Raw genomic sequence first — 18,842 nt, forward strand, 5'->3', positions numbered from 1 at the left:
AATCCAAAAGTAGTTCAAGCAAGCTATAACAGTTTGCACGCCCTGGGCACTTAGTGACCCTTACATAATTTCTCAGGTGAAGACAAGACTACTTTGAGTTTTTTAGTGATTTTTAAATCTATGATATGTTAATCTCGTGAACTAGCAAATAATTAGTGAAATTAGGGTAAAAATATCACTGGCTGTCTCCATGGATGCAATAAAATGCAAACATTTAATTGATAGAAAGGATTTATAACAGTAGAATTTCAATATAGTAGACACTACATATATTGTGGCCTATCATCGTCTACGACCAAAATTTATTTATGGTAAAACTTTTATACTCTATTCATATAGAGTTAGCGATTTAAAAAGTCAAAAATAAGCTAGATAAGAAAAATTCAAAATCAACTTAAAATGAAGTTTTAAATTCAAAATTTGCCGGTGAAAGATAAGCCAACCAGCGAATGACGGAGCTGCTAACATTCTCATGCCCCATCGGGTGCCCTAATCAGCCAAAGATAAAACCAAAAATAGCTAATCATGTCCCCATCGAATGCCCTCAACCTTAATTTCGAGATTGATTTCAAAATATTTTCAATATAGTTCCTTTCTCAGTATTGGCTTTTAAATCACCAAGAAACACGTATATAAAATTTTTACCTATAAATTATTTTTTTCTCTAATAAACCAAAACGGTTTTGTAGTGAATATGGCAACCCATGGGCTTTCAAACATTCTACATTCTGTCAGCCTAGTTTGGTTTCAACCTAAAAAAGAAAGCCTGATCTGATCGGTGACAGTCGGAGCCACATGAAAACAACCTCGCCACCACCACCGGCGCAGCGCGCAGTGTCGTTCACGTGCTGTTGCTTCTTCAATGCCGTTGCTGAATAATCTTGCGCCTGCCGCGAGGTCACTGACATGTCGGTGGTGATCAGCTCATCAGTGCCCTCTGCCCATCACTGAAAGTCTGAAAAAACTCATCCATAAAAGCAGAGCCACTTCACCAGAATTCAAAGCTAAATTTATATATTAATTTAGAGTATTAAATATAGACTACTTACAAAACTAATTATATAAATGAAAGCTAATTTATGAGATAAATTTTTTAAGCCTAATTAATACATAATTAGAGAATGTTTACTGTAGCATCACATAGGCTAATTATGGATTAATTAGACTCAATAGATTCGTCTCACGAATTACTCCAAAATTATGGATGGGTTTTATTAATAGTCAACGTTTAATATTTATAATTAGTGTCCAAACATCTGATGTGATAGAGACTTGTCCAATCTAAACAGTGTCTAAGTACCCTGACATTACCAACGTTCATCTCCACGGCACTGCGCCCCCAGGCCCCAGCCACCGCCGGCCGCCGCCGGAGATGTCGCCGACGACCACGTCCGCGGCGGCGTTGGCCCCCATCGCCGGAGCAATGGAGCATCCAGTTCTACGGTCCCCGACACTTGTTCCTCGTCAATGGCAAGAGTCCAAAACCTACCGCACCTCTAGACTCCAGGGGGCCCACCACCCGCTACTGCCATCTGGGACCCACATCCGCGGATGTGGGCCCACGTAAGCAGTTTCCATTTGCGACGGACACGGTCCATGGACCGGGAGACACTGGCATGTGGGGCCCACTAGGGCTGGTCCACGTGAGCCGCATGCGCCACGTATCACGCGAAAAAAAACAAAAAAAAAGGAAAAAAAGAAGAGGGAATTTGAGGTTCCTTGCTTGGTTGCCTCCTCCATTAAAGACAACAAAAGCAACGCCATTAGCACACACCTCCACTCCACTCCACTCTCCCACCACTCTCGCTTCCCGAGGCGCGCAAACCCTAGCCTCGTCGCGCCGCGCCGCATCCTCCTCCTCCCCCCGCCTGAGTAGCGCCGCCGCATGCGGCTGCGCGAGGCGCGGCGAAGCGACTGACGGGGGGTGATCCGCCGCTTTCGGGGGCTGATCGAGGCGGGAGGAGGAGCGGCGGCGCCGGGGAATGCCCGACCTCTCAGGCGATCTCCTTCGTGGTTTTTGGTAATAATAAACAGGTTTGTTCATCTCTCGTTTTACATTTTTCTTTCTCTCCGTGACGCGCGTTTTTTTTTTTGCTGTTCCTCTTTTGGTGGTTTACCTGGTAATAGAGCTAAGCTACAGTAGGATAAAGGACCATACTGTTTAGAGATTCCTTTTGCCAATTTTTAAATTTTTTCATCGGTATTTTGTTTGAAGGAAAACCTTTTTTTTTTTCCTTCTTTTAGTTTTGGCTGTATTTTTTACCAGATGATGATATTATTCATATTGATCTTTGATTTTGTTGTTTCACCCTTTTTTAGCAGCTTGCAGTATTGGTTACAGTGAGATAATATTTGTTCAGCCTGTTCTAGTAGATCTTAACTCATGCTTGATCCTTTAGCAAAGTGGTATAAATTTTTAGTTTCATTTCAAAATCAATCTGTTCTAAAGAAAATGCAGCTATTAAAATGCATACGGAGTACACACAGACTAGCCGTTTACAGTACGCTATATTGTAGTGTAGACTGTAGAGTATAATCGTTCTGAAGAGCCATTTAATGTCATCGGCCGCCCTAATTTAATAAGGTTCCGTAAATGCGTGCTCCATGAGAGGCTTGTGAGGTGGGCAACTCCAGTATCACAAAGAAATTGTGGGCACTGCCGGGACCAGTAGTGGATGACTAGGGTAGTGAGTGATTTTACTCAGTCAGTAGTGCAGTCCTGTACTCCTGTAGTTGTTGTACTCTTGACTCTCCCAAACCATCAAATTGATGTCTAGTGTCATGCATACTTGTAACTTGTAAGTGCACTTCCCTGACAGTTCCATTCTTTGGAAGATTCTGTGGTGTGGCAATTCGGATATTGCTGAAGATGAAGGCGCTTGAGCTCGCGTGTTTGCTTCTTATCATTGTACCACAAGTGGTTCTTGGAACACATGATGTGTACATTGTTACAATGGAAGGCGAACCTGTTGTCAGCTACAGAGGTGGAGTTGAAGGATTCCCTGCAACCGCCATAGATTTGGATGAAGATATGGAAATTACCAGGTAGTTTACTATTGATGATGTTTTTTCACCATGCCTTCGAACATTTATTTTGTGTTGGCTGACTCTTGGTGAATTTGTGGAGTCTATGTTGGGTTGCATGGCATATTGGACTTGTTAGTTCTTATTGTTGAATTGCATTTCACATGTCTTGTTGCACTTGGAGCTTGCTACTGAGGAAGTGCACCTCCTAAATGTTTCTTGAAATGGATTCCATTTTCTTCCCATTATGATATATCATATATGTAGTGTGTGAGGTTTGAGCTGTTAAGAGTCTTCCAACATGTTAAGAATATCTGCTCGAAAGCCTTCATTAGAAAAAAAAAAGGTCACCACTGTTACTGTCTTTCAGCTCTCTGATATTGAAATTGATTATCCCCCCATTAAGTTTTTAATCACAGCTTGCTTGTATTTGTGGAGTTGTGGTGGAAACATGACAATTTTGTATATGTTCCAATTTACTGATTTCAGTGAGGCTGTGACTTCATACTCACTCCACCTACGAAGGTACCATGACAAGCTTCTAGACTCACTTTTGGTAGAAGGAACTTATGAGAAGCTTTATAGCTACCATCATCTTATTAATGGTTTTGCAGTACACATGTCACCCTTACAGGTATTTAGCATTTTTATATCTTTTCTTCTTTCCTGGTTTAAGATTATTATCTTGGCTGAACACAGCAATCTTTCACTGTGTTAGGCTGAATTCCTAAGGAAAGCCCCAGGAGTAAAGCATGTGGAGAGAGATATGAAGATACAGAAATTGACGACACACACTCCACAATTTCTTGGATTGCCAACAGGGGTATGGCCAACGGGTGGTGGCTTCGATAGAGCTGGTGAAGATGTTGTGATTGGCTTTGTGGATTCAGGAATTTACCCCCAACATCCAAGCTTCTCTGCCCACAAAACTGATCCTTATGGGCCTGTTCCTCATTACAAGGGGAAATGTGAGATGGATCCAGTAACAAGAAGAAGCTTTTGTAATGGGAAGATAGTTGGTGCCCAGCATTTTGCAAAAGCTGCAATTGCTGCTGGAGCGTTTAATCCTGATGTCGATTTTGCATCTCCATTAGATGGCGATGGCCATGGAAGGTCATGCTCCTAATTAATATATGTTCTGTTCTAGTTTCTTATACCAAGAAAAATGCCATACATGAAAATTGTTCTGTCCAAAGAATTAGCTATTCTGGTTGTGTTTCATCTTGAGAAGAATGGCATGACTTATCTAGTTATCTGATACAAAGATGCTTTCCCTTAAACAGTCATACAGCAGCAATTGCTGCTGGAAATAATGGGATTCCAGTACGAATGCATGGTCACGAATTTGGCAAAGCAAGTGGTATGGCTCCACGTGCTAGGTAAGTTTCCATTTCTTCAGCATTTTCTAATTTCAAGATCTCATTGAACAACTAAGAATAATGCACAAAAATCACCTCAATGAATGTGAGCCTTGTGCTAGTGAAATTCACTTCCTTCTATCTTGCCGTTATTGTTAATCAATATCTATTATTCCCCTTTGCTTTTGCTCTCCTTCCGGATTGTGATTTTCCTGAGTTTGTGATTGACAGGATAGCCGTGTACAAAGTCCTTTACAGGCTTTTTGGTGGTTATGTATCTGATGTTGTTGCAGCCATTGATCAGGTATAACATATGAGTTACTTATCTGAATTTCTTTCCACTGTAATGCAGGTGCTGCCATGTTAGTACTTAGTACCTGACAATAGTGACTCAAAACAATTATTTCTGGAATCTGCCATAGTAGTTGTTTTCTTCATAGACTATTGCAGAAATGAGTGAAACAACATCTGCCAGTTATGTAATGCATGTCACTATCACAAGCCTTCAATATGTAGGAACTAATGCATGGATGGCAATCTGCATTTTGCAGGCTGTGCAGGATGGTGTTGACATTCTCAACCTTTCTGTTGGCCCAAATAGCCCGCCAACTGCTACGCGGACTACATTTTTGAATCCTTTTGATGCTGCACTTCTTTCCGCTGTGAAAGCTGGGGTGTTTGTTGCCCAAGCAGCAGGAAATGGAGGACCATTTCCGAAAACACTGGTATCATTCAGCCCATGGATAACCACTGTTGCTGCTGGAGTTGATGACCGCAGATACAAAAATCATTTGGTGCTAGGAAATGGGAAACTTCTTCCTGGACTTGGTGTATCACGTAAGTTCTGTTTATTCATGTATTTTAGCTCAAATTTTGGTTTTCTATTACTACATGTATGGTATATGCATTCATGGGCAACAAAAATTGTACAAAATGAATTAAAATGACCTAAGCTAAGTGGCCTACCTTTTAACTTCGCCCCCCCCCAAAATAAATAAATAAATAAAAATCACTCAATGTTGTTGTCTGCGCTTAGGGTGTGTTCGGAACCCCTGGTTCCCAACACTAAGTGCCCGCACGGAAACGGAGCAGCGATTAGCGGGTGATTAATTAAGTATTTACTATTTTTTTTTTCAAAAATGGATTAATTTGTTTTTTTTAAGCAACTTTCGTATAGAAACATTTTGCAAAAAAGCACCGTTTAGCAGTTTGAAAAGCGTGCACGCGGAAAACGAGGGAGATGGGTTGGGAAGAGGGGCTGCCGAACACAGCCTTAGAGAAGTATGAATGATAGGGCAGCATCAGCTGCACTTGATTTTTTTTTGTTATGTAGGGTGTAGGACTGTAGGTAGATCTTTATACGAAATTGTGTTTTTTTATCTCATTGTGAAAATACTTTGTGTGAAAGAGACAATCCTCTGTTTTTCTTCCTTTGTAATTCCACTGTCATATGTTACTGCATCCCATAGCAAATATGTTACTAGATTGCAATCATGTCAACAAATGCAGGCAATCTGACAGTTACATAGAAATTTCTACTTGTGGTTAATTTACAGTTTTCTCATTTGGCTACAGCTGCAACCCATGAGAATAAATCATTCAGCCTGATTTCTGCGGCTGATGCTCTGCTGGGTTCATCTGCCACCAAGTACAGTGCATTAGATTGCCAAAGGCCAGAACTCTTGAATAAGAGGAAAATTCAGGGCAAAATTCTTTTGTGTGGATATTCTTTCAACTATATTTCTGGGACAGCTTCTATCAAGAAAGTGTCAGAGACTGCTAGGAGTCTTGGTGCAGCTGGTTTTATTGTTGCTGTGGAGAATAGTTACCCAGGAACAAAATTTGATCCTGTACCTGTCAGCATGCCTGGTATTCTCATCACAGATGTCAGCAGAACAAAGGTACTACCTCCGTCCCAAAATGTAGCTATTTCTAGCACAGTACTTTGTCCCAAAATGAAGCTATTTTTCTACCTACCTTCTCCTCTCAACCAATCACAACCATTCTTTTTCACCTACTTTCTCTTTTCAACCAATCACACACCTTCTTCAATCATTCTCACATACTTTCTTAATACCCGTGCCAACCTAAAAAATGCTTACATTTTGGGACGGAGGAAGTATTGCATCCCCAAAAGTGTCAGTGTGTAGATATCATGGATGCCATCTGTAGGCAGAACACCATGAGTGGAGTATTGAAAAGCTGCAGATTCTAATGTTTTTTCTTTTATCTGGAATGTTTTTCTTTTATCTGGCTACGTCTTATGTAAACATGAACTAGAAAAAACTATTTATGTAGCGTAGTGGATTGTATAGCTCTTGTGTAACCATCCATCTAGTTTTGGTGTCTGTTCAGTGCCCACAAACTATTCTCGTATAGTTGTCTTCTTTTTTAGTCGAGCTACTCTCAGAAAGTCAGTCCCCTAGAATGTACATGCTTCAAGAGCAGTGACATGAATTGTATATGCCTGCTATTGTAGGATGACATGATAATTGAATAGTAGGGAAAACCTATGCATGTTAGTTAGATAATACGTTTTTTTTTTGATATAGTCAGGTGACATTAGTTTTGGTTCTGTAGGATCTTATAGACTACTACAACTCTTCTACAATAAGAGATTGGGCAGGAAGGGCCACGACCTTCCAAGCAACAGCAGCTATTGCAGATGGTTTGGCACCAACTCTATACAACTCTGCCCCCCAGGTTGCCTTGTTCTCTTCTCGAGGACCGGATGTAAAAGATTTTAGCTTTCAAGATGCTGATGTTCTAAAGCCTGATATACTCGCTCCTGGCAATCTTATATGGGCAGCATGGGCGCCTAATGGAACTGATGAAGCCAATTATGCTGGTAAGCTTTGCTGTACTTTTATATCCCTTGAAGCATACAAAGCTTTTTAAGCATGTTATGGTTGCATTGAAATTTTCCTTGCATGTTTGATTGTTCTATGTGGTAATTCATATGGACGTTTGTCAATCATGTGGCTTACCTAAAATATATTTCTCTTGTGGCAATGCATATTCCAGGGGAAGGATTTGCAATGGTTTCTGGAACTAGTATGGCTGCACCACATATTGCTGGTATCGCGGCACTAATAAAACAGAAGAACCCCAAGTGGAGTCCCTCAGCAATAAAATCTGCCTTGATGACTACATCTAATACATTGGACAAGGGGAGCCATCCTTTAAGAGCACAACAGTACTCTACATCAGAAATTATGACACTTACACGGGCTACGCCGTTTGATTATGGCAGTGGTGCGGTTAACCCAAAAGCCGCCCTGGATCCTGGCCTTGTTCTGGATGCAAGTAAGTTAAATTTTTCGTATGCAATTTTTTAATAAATTCAAACTGCTCCATGTTATTCAGACAATAATCTGAAGACCATTCTAAGTTTGAATTTTTTTTTGTTGGTAGCTCATCAAGATTACATCACATTTTTGTGTTCGATCCCCGACGTGGAACACAGTGAAGTATCAAACATAACTGGTTCAACTTGCAGCTCCAGCTCCAAGGTGCAGCAGCGCCCCTATGATCTCAACATCCCCTCAATCACCATCTCCCAGCTTAGAGGCACGCAGACGGTGAAGCGGACAGTTACAAGCGTGGCCGCCGAGGCCGAAACCTACACCATCATGACAAGAATGTCGCCGGAGATCGCGCTGGAGGTCTCACCTCCAGCGCTGACAGTGCTCCCCGGCGCATCGAGAGAGATAACGGCGACCCTCACGGCCAGGTCAGTGACTGGCACCTACAGTTTTGGAGAGATCACCATGAAAGGGGACCGAGGTCACCTTGTGAGAATCCCAGTGGTAGCTATGGGATTTAAGTAGACTAATGTAAGTGGCTCCAGGTGAGCTAGAGCTATGTCTGCCTCTGAAAGCTTCAAGCTGAGGAATGCTGTAATTTTTTGTAGCTTAGTAGAAAGAAAATAATAGTCAGTACGATGCTGTATTTCCATGTTGTTATACTTGTGCTCCTGGCTGTAAAATATATGTGGGCTTTGAAGCCTCTATGAAATGATCTGGAGTTAATGTGTCCAAATCTGAATGCATGGGCTACTCACACGACTCGATAGTCGATAATGAATATTTAACGTTTAGAACAAGATTTGGTCCTACTTTTAAAGCTCTATCAATCAATAACTCTCAAATGCCTGGTTTGTAAAACAAAGGGGAATTGTGAGATATTTGCCTTGAAAAGTTACTATCATAAAATCATGAGCTTATTAGATTTCATAAGCTTATTTAAATATAAAATTGATTGCTCGAGTTATAAAATTCGACTAAATTTTATACTAAACATCAAATATTATGACAGGAGTATTATGTTCTTGTTTATGGATATTTTGTATGTCTCATCCTCACAAATAAGTACAGTATGTGATCTTCAGTCAAACACAGTAAAACAGTTTAAGCAGTCCTAACTTGACTCTAGTTCAAAAGCCCATTAGGCATTAGCCATTAGGCCATGTAATCTCCTGCATCTTTGGCCCAATATTCTGGTCCACTCTAGGATCCCGGAACACCGTTCGATCCATTTTGAGCGGTCAAGATTGAGGCGGGGAGCGTTAGATGGGTAACTTTGCAAATGAGACCCGCAAAATATACAATTTTCCAAACATGCTTGTGCTTTTCTTGCAAATGCCACCGCCGCCGCCGCCATGACCGATGAGCGCCACCGCCGCCGCAGCCTTGCGCACCGGCGCGGCCATCCTCGCCGCGCTCTCCGACGTGTCCGCCTGCCAAATCCACGCGCGAGCGCTGAAGCTCGGCGTGCTCCCCTCGTCTCTCCACCTTTGCTCCGCTCTGGTCAAGTCCTACGCGGCCTCCGGCAGCCTCGCCGCCGCGCGCAAGCTGTTCGACGAAATCCCCCGCCCGGACGTCCCGCTATGGAACACCCTGTTGTCTGCCTGTGCGCGTTCTGGGCTCCCCCAACACGCGTTGGTGACGGCGTCCACCATGGCGCGGGCGGGTTCTTCCCGGCCCGACAACGTCTCCGTCACGATCCTCTTGTCAGCGTGCGCGCGGCTGAGGAGCTTGGTGCATGGGAGAGAGATCCATGGCTACGCGGTGAGAAATCTCGCTGCTCTTGATTTGCCCTTGCTGAATGCTTTGGTCAGCATGTACGGGAGATGCGGCCGGCTGGTGAATGCGAGAATGGTGTTCGACAGCATAGGGAGTATGAAGAGCGTGGTTTCTTGGACTTGCATGATCAATGCTTGCTGCGAGAATGGAAAGCCAGCAGAGGCACTGCAAGTGTTCGAGCAAATGAGGCTTGCTGGGGTCAAGGTTGACGAGGTAACCCTTCTTGCAGTCATCTCAGCGTGCACAATGTTGGACTGCAGGTCAGAGCTGGGGGAGTGGGTGGAGGAGTATGCCCATGAAAATGGGTTCTTGGAGAATACCCGTGTCGCCAACGCACTCATACATATGCATGGTAAGATGGGGAGGGTAAGGAGATCATGTGAGATATTTGACTCGATCACTGTAAGGACAGTGGTCTCATGGACAGCCATAATTCAGGCCCTCGCCGTGCACGGGCATGGGGTGGCTGCGCTTGTCCAGTTTTCGCAGATGCTCAGACAAGGTTTCCAGCCTGATGAACTTGTATTCTTGAGCGTGATCAATGCCTGCAGTCACTCGGGGCTCGTCAATGAAGCGCGCCAATTGTTCAAGTCTATGGTTGAAGAGTATCACATCACACCTTGGATGGAGCACTATGGGAGCATGGTGGACCTGCTGTGCAAATCTGGTATGCTGGAAGAGGCATTTGAGTTCGTCCTGGCTATGCCAGTGAGGCCTGACCCTGTAATATGGCGTGTATTGACCGGAGCATGTCGGGATCTAGGAAATGCCATTCTCGCGAGGAAGGTGGTCGATCATGTGATCGAAATGGAGCCTGAATACGGGGGGAATTATGTGCTAGCGTCAAACTTGTATGCTGCCAATGAGGATTGGCGACGTGTTGTGGATGTAAGGATGGAGATGGGTGTGTGGAAAGAGACTTCAAGGTACAGTACTGCTCTGTCCTATGTTGAAGTCAATGTTGAAGAAAATGCTGAAAGCTTGCATCCTCCTACAAATGATGCATATAGATGAAAAATGATTGTTTTCAGCAAGTTATGGTCGGTCACACTTCAATTTTTAGGGACCATATATCCAATTTTGTACCTCAGGAGTCTCAAGGTGGTAAATTTGAATTTCTTCCTTTATTTCGTTTGATGAATTTGGGAACAAAATTTCATCAAACAACTTCATTGTTGGACATGCTGACCAAATCAGGTCATAATTGCATACATATATTTATTCCCCGTCGCATCTAAGTCTAACAGCTTGCTGATTTGATGAATTTGGGCACAAAATTTCATCTAACAGCTTGCTCATCCAACACCAACAACTTTGCAGCTCGGCAACAGCAAACGTCGCTTGCGCCGCAACTGCTTTTCTTAGCATCCCATTTGCCAGCCTTACATTCTTTTTGGCATGAAGCATTCGTGCAGTTCAGCCAAGTGAAGCACAACACGCCAGCATCGTCCAGAACACCTGCACATCATGAAGCACGGTGACCACCAAACAGTATCAATCAGTAAGTCAGATGCACTTCACTTTTCTGCATATCTGAATAAACATTGCAGCAACATAGACAGTAACAGAGAGAACAAGTACTACAGTAGTAGAAATGGATCTGGATAGGCCGGAACTTACCAGCATTATGCCTTCCTGTTGCATCGCAAGACATGAAAACAACAGACATAGCAAACAGAGTTGCAAAACACAGAACCATGGCACCGTTGTTCTTGATAGCCGCCATGAGAGGAGAATCGTTGCTGGTCACTGCCACAATGACAATATCCTCTTCATGGGATTTATAGGGACACGACTACAAGAGTATATCATCAAGAATCAATGCTTCCGTTTTTTGTTATCTCCAGCATTAGTTCTGTTCCTTATTTGGCATACTCAAATTAGGCTGGAGTTAATTAGTATCCATGAGTGACAGATGTTAGCATGTATAGCAATATTTATTGTAGTGGTGCCAACTGGGGGTATGTGGCATCATGCATGCATGCATTTGAGGAGCTTGTGGTGTCATAGTATAGTAGTGACATTTGCATGATTTGTGGAGTCAAGTGAAGTTATTACTGGCTTCAATCTAACGTTGCAAGAGGCTATCCCCAAGGGGTTTCTATAAGGACTAGCCCATAAAGAAATATAAAACAAAAAACATTGGATCAATTTTTTTTAACGAATCGGCGAGCCGTAAATTTCATTGAATAATTGGATCAATTTTGTAATCATGTGCATAGTCCATTTAACTGTAAAGATTAAATTGATAGTTTTTTTCTTTAAAAATCCAAATGAAAGAAAGATGAATGCATTGTAAACCCAAATATCACTAGTGTGGTGAAGTTTTACACTATGGCGTATATTGACCAGATGGAAATGCCGGTTACCTAAGGAAAGGAAGAAGGTGACTGATCACGTGATCAGTGGTGGTGATTGATTGGGACGCATTTTCACATAATTTTTGCTAGGAATCGTATGCTAAGCTAGCGTCAAAGCTGTATGCTTTCAGATGAGGATTGGAGACTGCAAGATGTGGCACTGCTCTGTGTCCTACTCTGAAAGTCTCAAGTCAACTGTGAAGAAGATTCAGAAAGGCTTGTCTCGTTGCATGCAGCGCCGGTAACTTTTCCAACTCTACAGCTTTGAAGTGTTTATTCATGCTCTTTTTTTTTTTTTGCTGGTATATTACTCTCTACTTAATTCTGAAAAGAAGAAGAAAAGAAGAGAAGCGACGCATGGCTAAAAATTTCTTATATTTACTTAAAAAATCTGGAAAATAAGTCTTCCTTTAAGTCACTTGTCACTAATTAGAAAAAAAAAGGAAAAAAGAAGAGAAGCATATCAATGTTGTCTATCATCTATTAAAGAAGTAATATATATTATGCTAACTTCATGTCTGAAGGAATAGTGATATTTTATATTCTGCATGACAAATTGTCAATGTTGCTTACATGAGATCATTTCGGGTACGACCGGTATTGTTTACTCCTCTTACGTAAGTTGATCTTCTACCTAACAAAGCAGTCAAAAATCTGCGTCAGTTGCTGAGAAAGTCCTCGCCTTCCATATCCGTTTCCCAACCAGTGGATCAGTGTTGCTTGCCACTGCCATTAAAATAACCCCAAAATTCAGAAAATTTGCTCAAAGCTAAGCTACCGCATGATAACCCTCAGAGACTTCACACATCTGTTATTCTGTTTCTCCTTTTCAGGTAAGAAAAAAAAAACGGCACCAAAGGAAAAGACCTCCTCGAGATATTATAACTAAGAAGAAGCACCTAAAACGGGCAGAGATATTTTGTTTCTCTTTTTCAGGTTCTGACTTCACTTTGCACTGTCAGTTTACCAAATTAGCGAATCTGCTGTGTGTTGGGATTCTTGATCATTCTGAGTGCCACACACTATAACCGTACAAGACCTGGCAAAGTCCTGAAATAGTTTTGTTGAGATGGACACTGAATTTCTGAACAAAAGTTTCAGTCACCTAAGCAAGCAGTAGCAGTAACCATGTTCAGAGATTCAGAGGTGGCTGCAACAGTTGGCCTAATAAATAAAAAAGCTAAATTAGTCATCAAGGGGCGCAATATTTCGAGGGTGAGTCAACTAACATCGATGACAATGCAAGAAAACGAGCCTCCAAGATTTCTCCAGATTGCCTTGAAGCTGATCAAGATTGGTTGGGTAATTTGCACGAACTCAGTACTTTTTTTAGATAACTGCACGAACTTAGTACTGGATACATGACAGATTAACAGGTGTTTTTTCCCTAATGAAAGAGAGATTCAGATTGCTGTCTGAATCTGAAATCTGAACAGCAAGGATACGGAAACTCTGAAAGAGACTACTCATCCAACTTGATGTAAGTACTTGATACTAATCTTGGTAAGGGCTGGAAGAATTGCCTGAAGATTGGCACATGTACGTTTTCCTCTTTGAAATTGTCGCCGGGTTATCGTCGTAGAACGCTGTATTCTATCCATTTTGACGAAGACGTGAAGAAAAACGGTGTCTGTAATTTTGTCCCAATTGAAAGAATACAGTGGCGTTGATGTTGTACTTGAACAATAATAATGGCTGCATATTTTGTGTAGCTTGTGTAGTCAGGTTCAGGTAACTATTTTAATCTCACGCATGCTTGCTTGAAAGGAGGAATTTTGTTTGAGAAAGTCCAATACTCCAACTCAATTAGGATGTTAACATTAACAATAATAAATTCAAGCAGAGTGACCTTTATTTAATATTAGTTAACACTAATGGGTGACCACAATCATCTTGATAAATTAATTCAAAGAATTATCATCTTGAATAATAATTAATTAAAAGAAATTATCTGGCCACTCAGGTCAAGCAAGTTGGGGTGTCCCACTTGCACGTCAAAGTCAAAAAAGATTCAGACTAAAGACGGCAAGCTGTTGGAACGTCACCTAACCTACCGGCTATTGTTGAACATTTCATATCTATGGGTTTATGTGTTCTTTGTAGAAAGTTTCTACCCAAAAAAAAAAAACGCCTCTCCTTTTTATTTTATCAAGAAACTCCTCCAATTTAACAGTATGGATAAGTTGCTAGATAAGATAGACCAGATGATCCGAATCCAATCCAAACCAACATTACAAATTAGATTATATTTACACCTTTTGGATATACAAACAACAGAAAACTAACTTTGTAAAGAAAAAAAAATCCAGAAATTATCATCTTCTACTACTACTACTACTACTACTACTAAGAAAAGTAACAAGAAAATAAAATAATAAAGAGAAAAAAGATTAAAAAAGAGGAAGAAAAAAAATGTTCAGGCCTCGGTGCTGCGAGCGGAGGAGCTCCGCATGGATGCGCGGCCGAAGGACTCGTCGATGCGATCCAGCCGCGGCTTCCACGCCGCCGGCCGCGCCGCCGCCGCGAGGTAGCACCGTTCCGGCGACCCCGAGCTCGCCGCCGCCGCCGCCGGCTTGGAGCTGCTGCAGGAGGAGGAGGGCTGCGGCGGGTGGTGAATTCCGGCGGTGAAGAGGGCCTCGACGGGGCTGGAGGCGGCGGCGGCGCCCTTGCGGGCGAGGGAGGTGAGGCGGTTCATGAGGCAGGCGAGGTCGACGGCGGAGGACTCGGACTGGAAGATGGACTGCGGGAGGAGGAAGTACACCGTGCCGGCCTCCAGTGGGTCGTCCGCCCTGAACGGCCCCCGCCCCGGCTGCAGCAGGTGCGCCGACGAGCACAGCACGTACCTCCCCTGCCCCTGCCCCTCCCCCGCCGCCGGCTTGCCGGTGACCTGCCCCACCGTCACCGGCGCGTCGAAGTCCTCCACGTAGCCGTTGATGTGGATCACCCTCACCCCCTCGAACGGCCTCAGCGCCCCCGCCGACGAGAACGCGCAACCCATCGCTAGAGCTAGCTATGGAGATCGCGACGACGATGGCGACGACGACGACGACGACGAGGAGGAGGAGAGCGAATTAATTGAAGGCGCGAGGAGTGGAAACTGTAGAGGAGGGGGGAGATATTTATATGGAGTAGATAGATAGCGTTGGGATAAGCTACAAATTTTAGTATTTAAAACAAGTGAAGAACAAAAGTGTATATGTATCTATGATGTTGGTATTTATTTGCCATTTATTTGTAGGTAAATATGGTCAAATGGACATCGACTGGCATATTTACCTTCGTTCCATAATAATTTTACTTTTAGGATTCAAATCTATCTTAAAATAATTGTTAAATAAAATATTAATTGTCTCATAATTACTTCTCATTTAAAATTATTTTTATTTTATTCTTAACTACCCTTCCACTTTTACTTATACGTCATTTAATGAGGGGTATTATAGTTTTTATCTCAAACCTTAATATATGCTAAATAACATAGACTTGTAATTATTTTACAACGGAGGTAGCTAGTATCCAAAACTACAGCGGAAATTATGTGCCGTAAGCACGTCAGTTATCTGTGGTTCCTGCTGTAAGTGGCATTGTACTGTAGGATAGGGTGTAGTACTCGTGAGCTTTTTGTCAATGTGTAGGCCGTTTATCCGAGTATTCTCTCTGTCTTAAAATATAAGGGATTTTAGATGGATGTGATATTTTCTAATCCTATGAATTTGGATATACTCTATATCCAGATTCATTGTACTAGGAAATGTCTCATCCGTCTAAAATCCCTTATATTTTAGGATGAAGGGAGTACTATCCGGTGTATCAACCAAGTGAGAAAAAGATATTTTTATGAAAATATGTATGTCAACAAAGTGAAGAAAATATATTTAAAAGTAAAATTTGTTTGTTTTCCTTAGTAATCATTGGGCTTACCATGGGAAAAGGGTAATCCCTCACCAAAGACCCTGGTGTTACCTAATTATGGACTTTACATATGTTGTGACAGTTTTCAAAATGTATATTTAGTCACTAAATTTTATTATAAGAAATTTAAAAATCTCATGAAGTTATGATTCTAATGCCATAAGTTTTTCTTACAATTTAACTTCAAACTTGTTCAAGATGACATGTTATTTTTTATCATTTTCTGGAACAAGATTGTCGATGTCCCCAATGTAGCCGGATCCGGTTTGCAACAGAGAGATACTTTGTTTGTGCCGATGGAAATTACTCCATTGGCTTACTTGACGTCTTGACGTGTTGACCAACGACATGGCCAAGCTTCGGCTTGGACTCTTGTTGGTTGAAACGCTCAAATCAAATGTGACTAACTCAAATTACACGCGTTTCTACACTTCGCTGATCACATATTCATACAACAAAGTGGTAATTAAGTCTAAAATTAGCTGACAACTTCTCTCTGTTTAACCAGCCAGCCACTGCACACTGATCAGATCAAGATATATACAGCACAACATTACTGATATTATTATATACATACCTGCTGCATTAATTTTTCTTGGACCAAAATGCTCCATTAATTTTGACTTAGAAATACATGCGAGCTCATGAGCTCGTCAGCTTCACTTCACAGAGACGACCATGGCGGCATGGCACTCACGTTGTCGGCACCTGCCGACCTAATTCTCATTCATTCGTTCAGTTTTTTTTTCCTTCTCTGACCAAAAACAAGAAATTCAGTTTTGAGTGTAGCTCGACAAAGATCGATAATTCAGTCAGAGTTTTCACGGACGGTGTTTGTCTGAATCTCTTCACCTCTTCACCAAAACGACATGTTTTTGTTATGGGTGTGATGTGAGTCCTTAACTTCTCATGGAGAAATTGATATGATTCTTTGTATTCGCTTAAGACATCATTGGTCGATGATTTCAGAGAACCCGGTTAATTGATTCAGACAGAAATGGTTTCTTTGTATCCTTTAAAACATCATGGTATGCATGTGTATACTGTTAGTCAGATTAAGCAATGGCAACTCAGTCTTTGTTTAATCATACATATGTACTCCTATTTACCGCTACTGATTTGATTCTCATCTCTGATGAAACAATAATGACCTTCTATCAATGGAAACCACCGGCGGCAAAGCAAAACGGCGGCCAGTTTCAGAGTTTTTCTCTGAAACATACGGCTGTTTTTTTTTTCATATCGTACAGTACATAGTCCTTTTGCAGATCATATGTGCCTTTCAATCTGTCATTGCAGTTCGTTCCTTCTTGACTATGTATGCATCCATATGTTCGTGGTGACCCACTCGGGCTAGCTGAAAGTCTGAAATAAAGTAGGAGTAGTAGTATTCATTGACTTTAATTTTAATATTCAGAGAAATATAATACAACGATCTCTCTGACTTGCGACTTGTTGATATCAGAAATTAGTATACTACTGTTGCCTGTCCAAGTATTCAAGGAAAAGAGTAAATTGCGTTCACGATATATAAACTTGTATGGTGGGTGCAAATAGGTACAATAACTTGTAAATTGCTTATTCCGGTACAATAACTTGGCTAGTTCATGCAAAGATGGGCCAAACCAATCCACACAAGTAAAATTGATGTAATATGATACGTACTAGTGTGTAATTATTGTTACACATCAAAATTTTTTACTGACACATATTATTAGTCGCATGATACTTTCAAGATTTAGACCAACGAAAAAGCAAAATAATTAAAAATACCTGATTGTTAAAATACACTTTCAATGAAAGTGTCAGAACATGAACATGAAAATTAAAATTTTCTTTTAGTAGTTAATAGTACATATAACAATTGTCTTGGTCTTGAACAGACAAATAAAAATTAGACGAGTTATATAGATGATCAAATTTTTCCAAAAAATGAAACAAATATTGTACCCTGGACATGAAAAATAAACTTTTGCACATTTTTATTTGGATTCGAAATAAGATCTCCAAATCACAGTTATATGTATATGCTGTTATGTCATTAGTGTGCACTAATTTAGAGCAATTTTACTTGTGTGGATCATTTTGGCCCAGTTCGCACCAACTAGCCAAGTTATTATATCAAAGTGAGCAATTTGTAAGTTGTTGTATCTATTTGCACCCACCACACAAGTTCATGTACCGTGAGTGTAATTTATGTTAGAGTAAATTACATGTCAAAATAATCCACACAAGTAAAATTGCTCTAAACAGTATTTTAGAGCAATTGGGAAAATTTTAGGCATCTGATTTCACAATGAATGGACAAGATCGTTCCAGCACAGCACCTATAAACAGTATTTTACTGTGATTTTCACTGTTACTACGGTGCCTACGCTGTAATAACGGTAAATTCTAGCATGAATGCAAGTATAAAATGGACGATTATAAAAACACATGAACGATCTTTTGATTAGATCGCATGAAAAATATAGGAATCGGTGTCGCTCTTTGTTTCAGCGATACCGTTCGGTCTCGCTCGTTCTTTCCGCGAGAGCGCGCGGTCTCGCGCGGCTTTCGCCGCGCGATACCGCCCTCGACGTCACGTCTACGCTATTTTCGCTCAATGGTTATGCGAGATCGACATCCTGAATATTCCTGAAATAAAATTGAATGTGCGGTATATTTTCAAATTTAATTCCCTCGGCACCACCCCTGCCGGCAAGCATGACTCAGTGACTCCTCGTCTCTAATGTGTGGGAGGATGGGGGGCAATGTTGGAAGGGAGAAAAAAATTAACTGGCCTTGTGTACCTTTCCAAATCTTCCCCATATAGTAGTCCTTCATTTTGTGGGTGGAAGGTAAGATTCAGCAGCACACATCTTGACACACACGGACGGCGCAGATGAATTCGGGCTTACTATATATAATATACACACATACATGTCTTTGTCCTAGGGGTGTAATTTTGACAAACATGAGGCTTTGTATCATATGTGTAATTAATTTGACTCTAAGAGAATTCAGTTGCATAAGTTGAACTCTTGTGTGAAAAGGTGTAAAGTTGATTTTGTTTTCTTTCTTTACAATGGGCTTGGATCAGGTTGGGTTTAGTAGGCTAGATA

The 18,842-nt window shown here is 41.5% G+C and overlaps 2 protein-coding genes and 1 pseudogene across 5 annotated transcripts; 2 read left to right on the plus strand and 1 right to left on the minus strand.

Annotated features, from left to right (window-relative positions):
* Positions 1-1,768: 1,768 nt before the first annotated feature.
* Positions 1,769-8,423, plus strand: LOC4341961 (subtilisin-like protease SBT2.6). 4 transcript variants are annotated; one of them, XM_015785439.2, is made up of 11 exons: positions 1,769-2,034; positions 2,820-3,045; positions 3,514-3,658; positions 3,743-4,137; positions 4,308-4,403; positions 4,614-4,686; positions 4,934-5,219; positions 5,958-6,283; positions 6,963-7,230; positions 7,407-7,688; positions 7,797-8,423. In XM_015785439.2, the coding sequence occupies exons 2-11, from the start codon at positions 2,870-2,872 to the stop codon at positions 8,210-8,212; spliced, it is 2,463 nt and encodes an 820-aa protein (XP_015640925.1). In that variant the 5' UTR covers positions 1,769-2,034; positions 2,820-2,869; the 3' UTR covers positions 8,213-8,423. The 4 variants fall into 4 exon arrangements, with proteins under 4 accessions (XP_015640925.1, XP_015640927.1, XP_015640926.1 ...); XM_015785441.3 differs by having other exon boundaries at positions 7,882-8,423; XM_015785440.3 differs by having other exon boundaries at positions 2,836-3,045.
* A 619-nt stretch (positions 8,424-9,042) lies between these two features.
* Positions 9,043-10,692, plus strand: LOC4341962 (pentatricopeptide repeat-containing protein At4g14820-like; annotated as a pseudogene).
* A 3,339-nt stretch (positions 10,693-14,031) lies between these two features.
* Positions 14,032-14,918, minus strand: LOC4341963 (uncharacterized). Its single transcript, XM_015786514.3, has one exon. It carries the CDS (start codon positions 14,822-14,824, stop codon positions 14,243-14,245), a length of 582 nt encoding a protein of 193 aa, XP_015642000.1. The 5' UTR covers positions 14,825-14,918; the 3' UTR covers positions 14,032-14,242.
* Positions 14,919-18,842: the final 3,924 nt, after the last annotated feature.

Source organism: Oryza sativa, chromosome 6, assembly GCF_034140825.1.
Source record: "Oryza sativa Japonica Group chromosome 6, ASM3414082v1".
Taxonomy (NCBI): Eukaryota; Viridiplantae; Streptophyta; class Magnoliopsida; order Poales; family Poaceae; genus Oryza; species Oryza sativa.

What these genes read in the sequence shown, in the direction of transcription:
- LOC4341961 (XM_015785439.2), top strand. Translation starts at nt 2,870, where the DNA reads ATGAAGGCGCTTGAGCTCGCGTGTTTGCTTCTTATCATTGTACCACAA. An exon ending in GAAGATATGGAAATTACCAG is followed by an intron (nt 3,046 to 3,513) that starts GTAGTTTACTAT and finishes TACTGATTTCAG; the next exon opens with TGAGGCTGTGACTTCATACT. An exon ending in TCCTGGACTTGGTGTATCAC is followed by an intron (nt 5,220 to 5,957) that starts GTAAGTTCTGTT and finishes ATTTGGCTACAG; the next exon opens with CTGCAACCCATGAGAATAAA.
- LOC4341963 (XM_015786514.3), bottom strand. Translation starts at nt 14,824, where the DNA reads ATGGGTTGCGCGTTCTCGTCGGCGGGGGCGCTGAGGCCGTTCGAGGGG.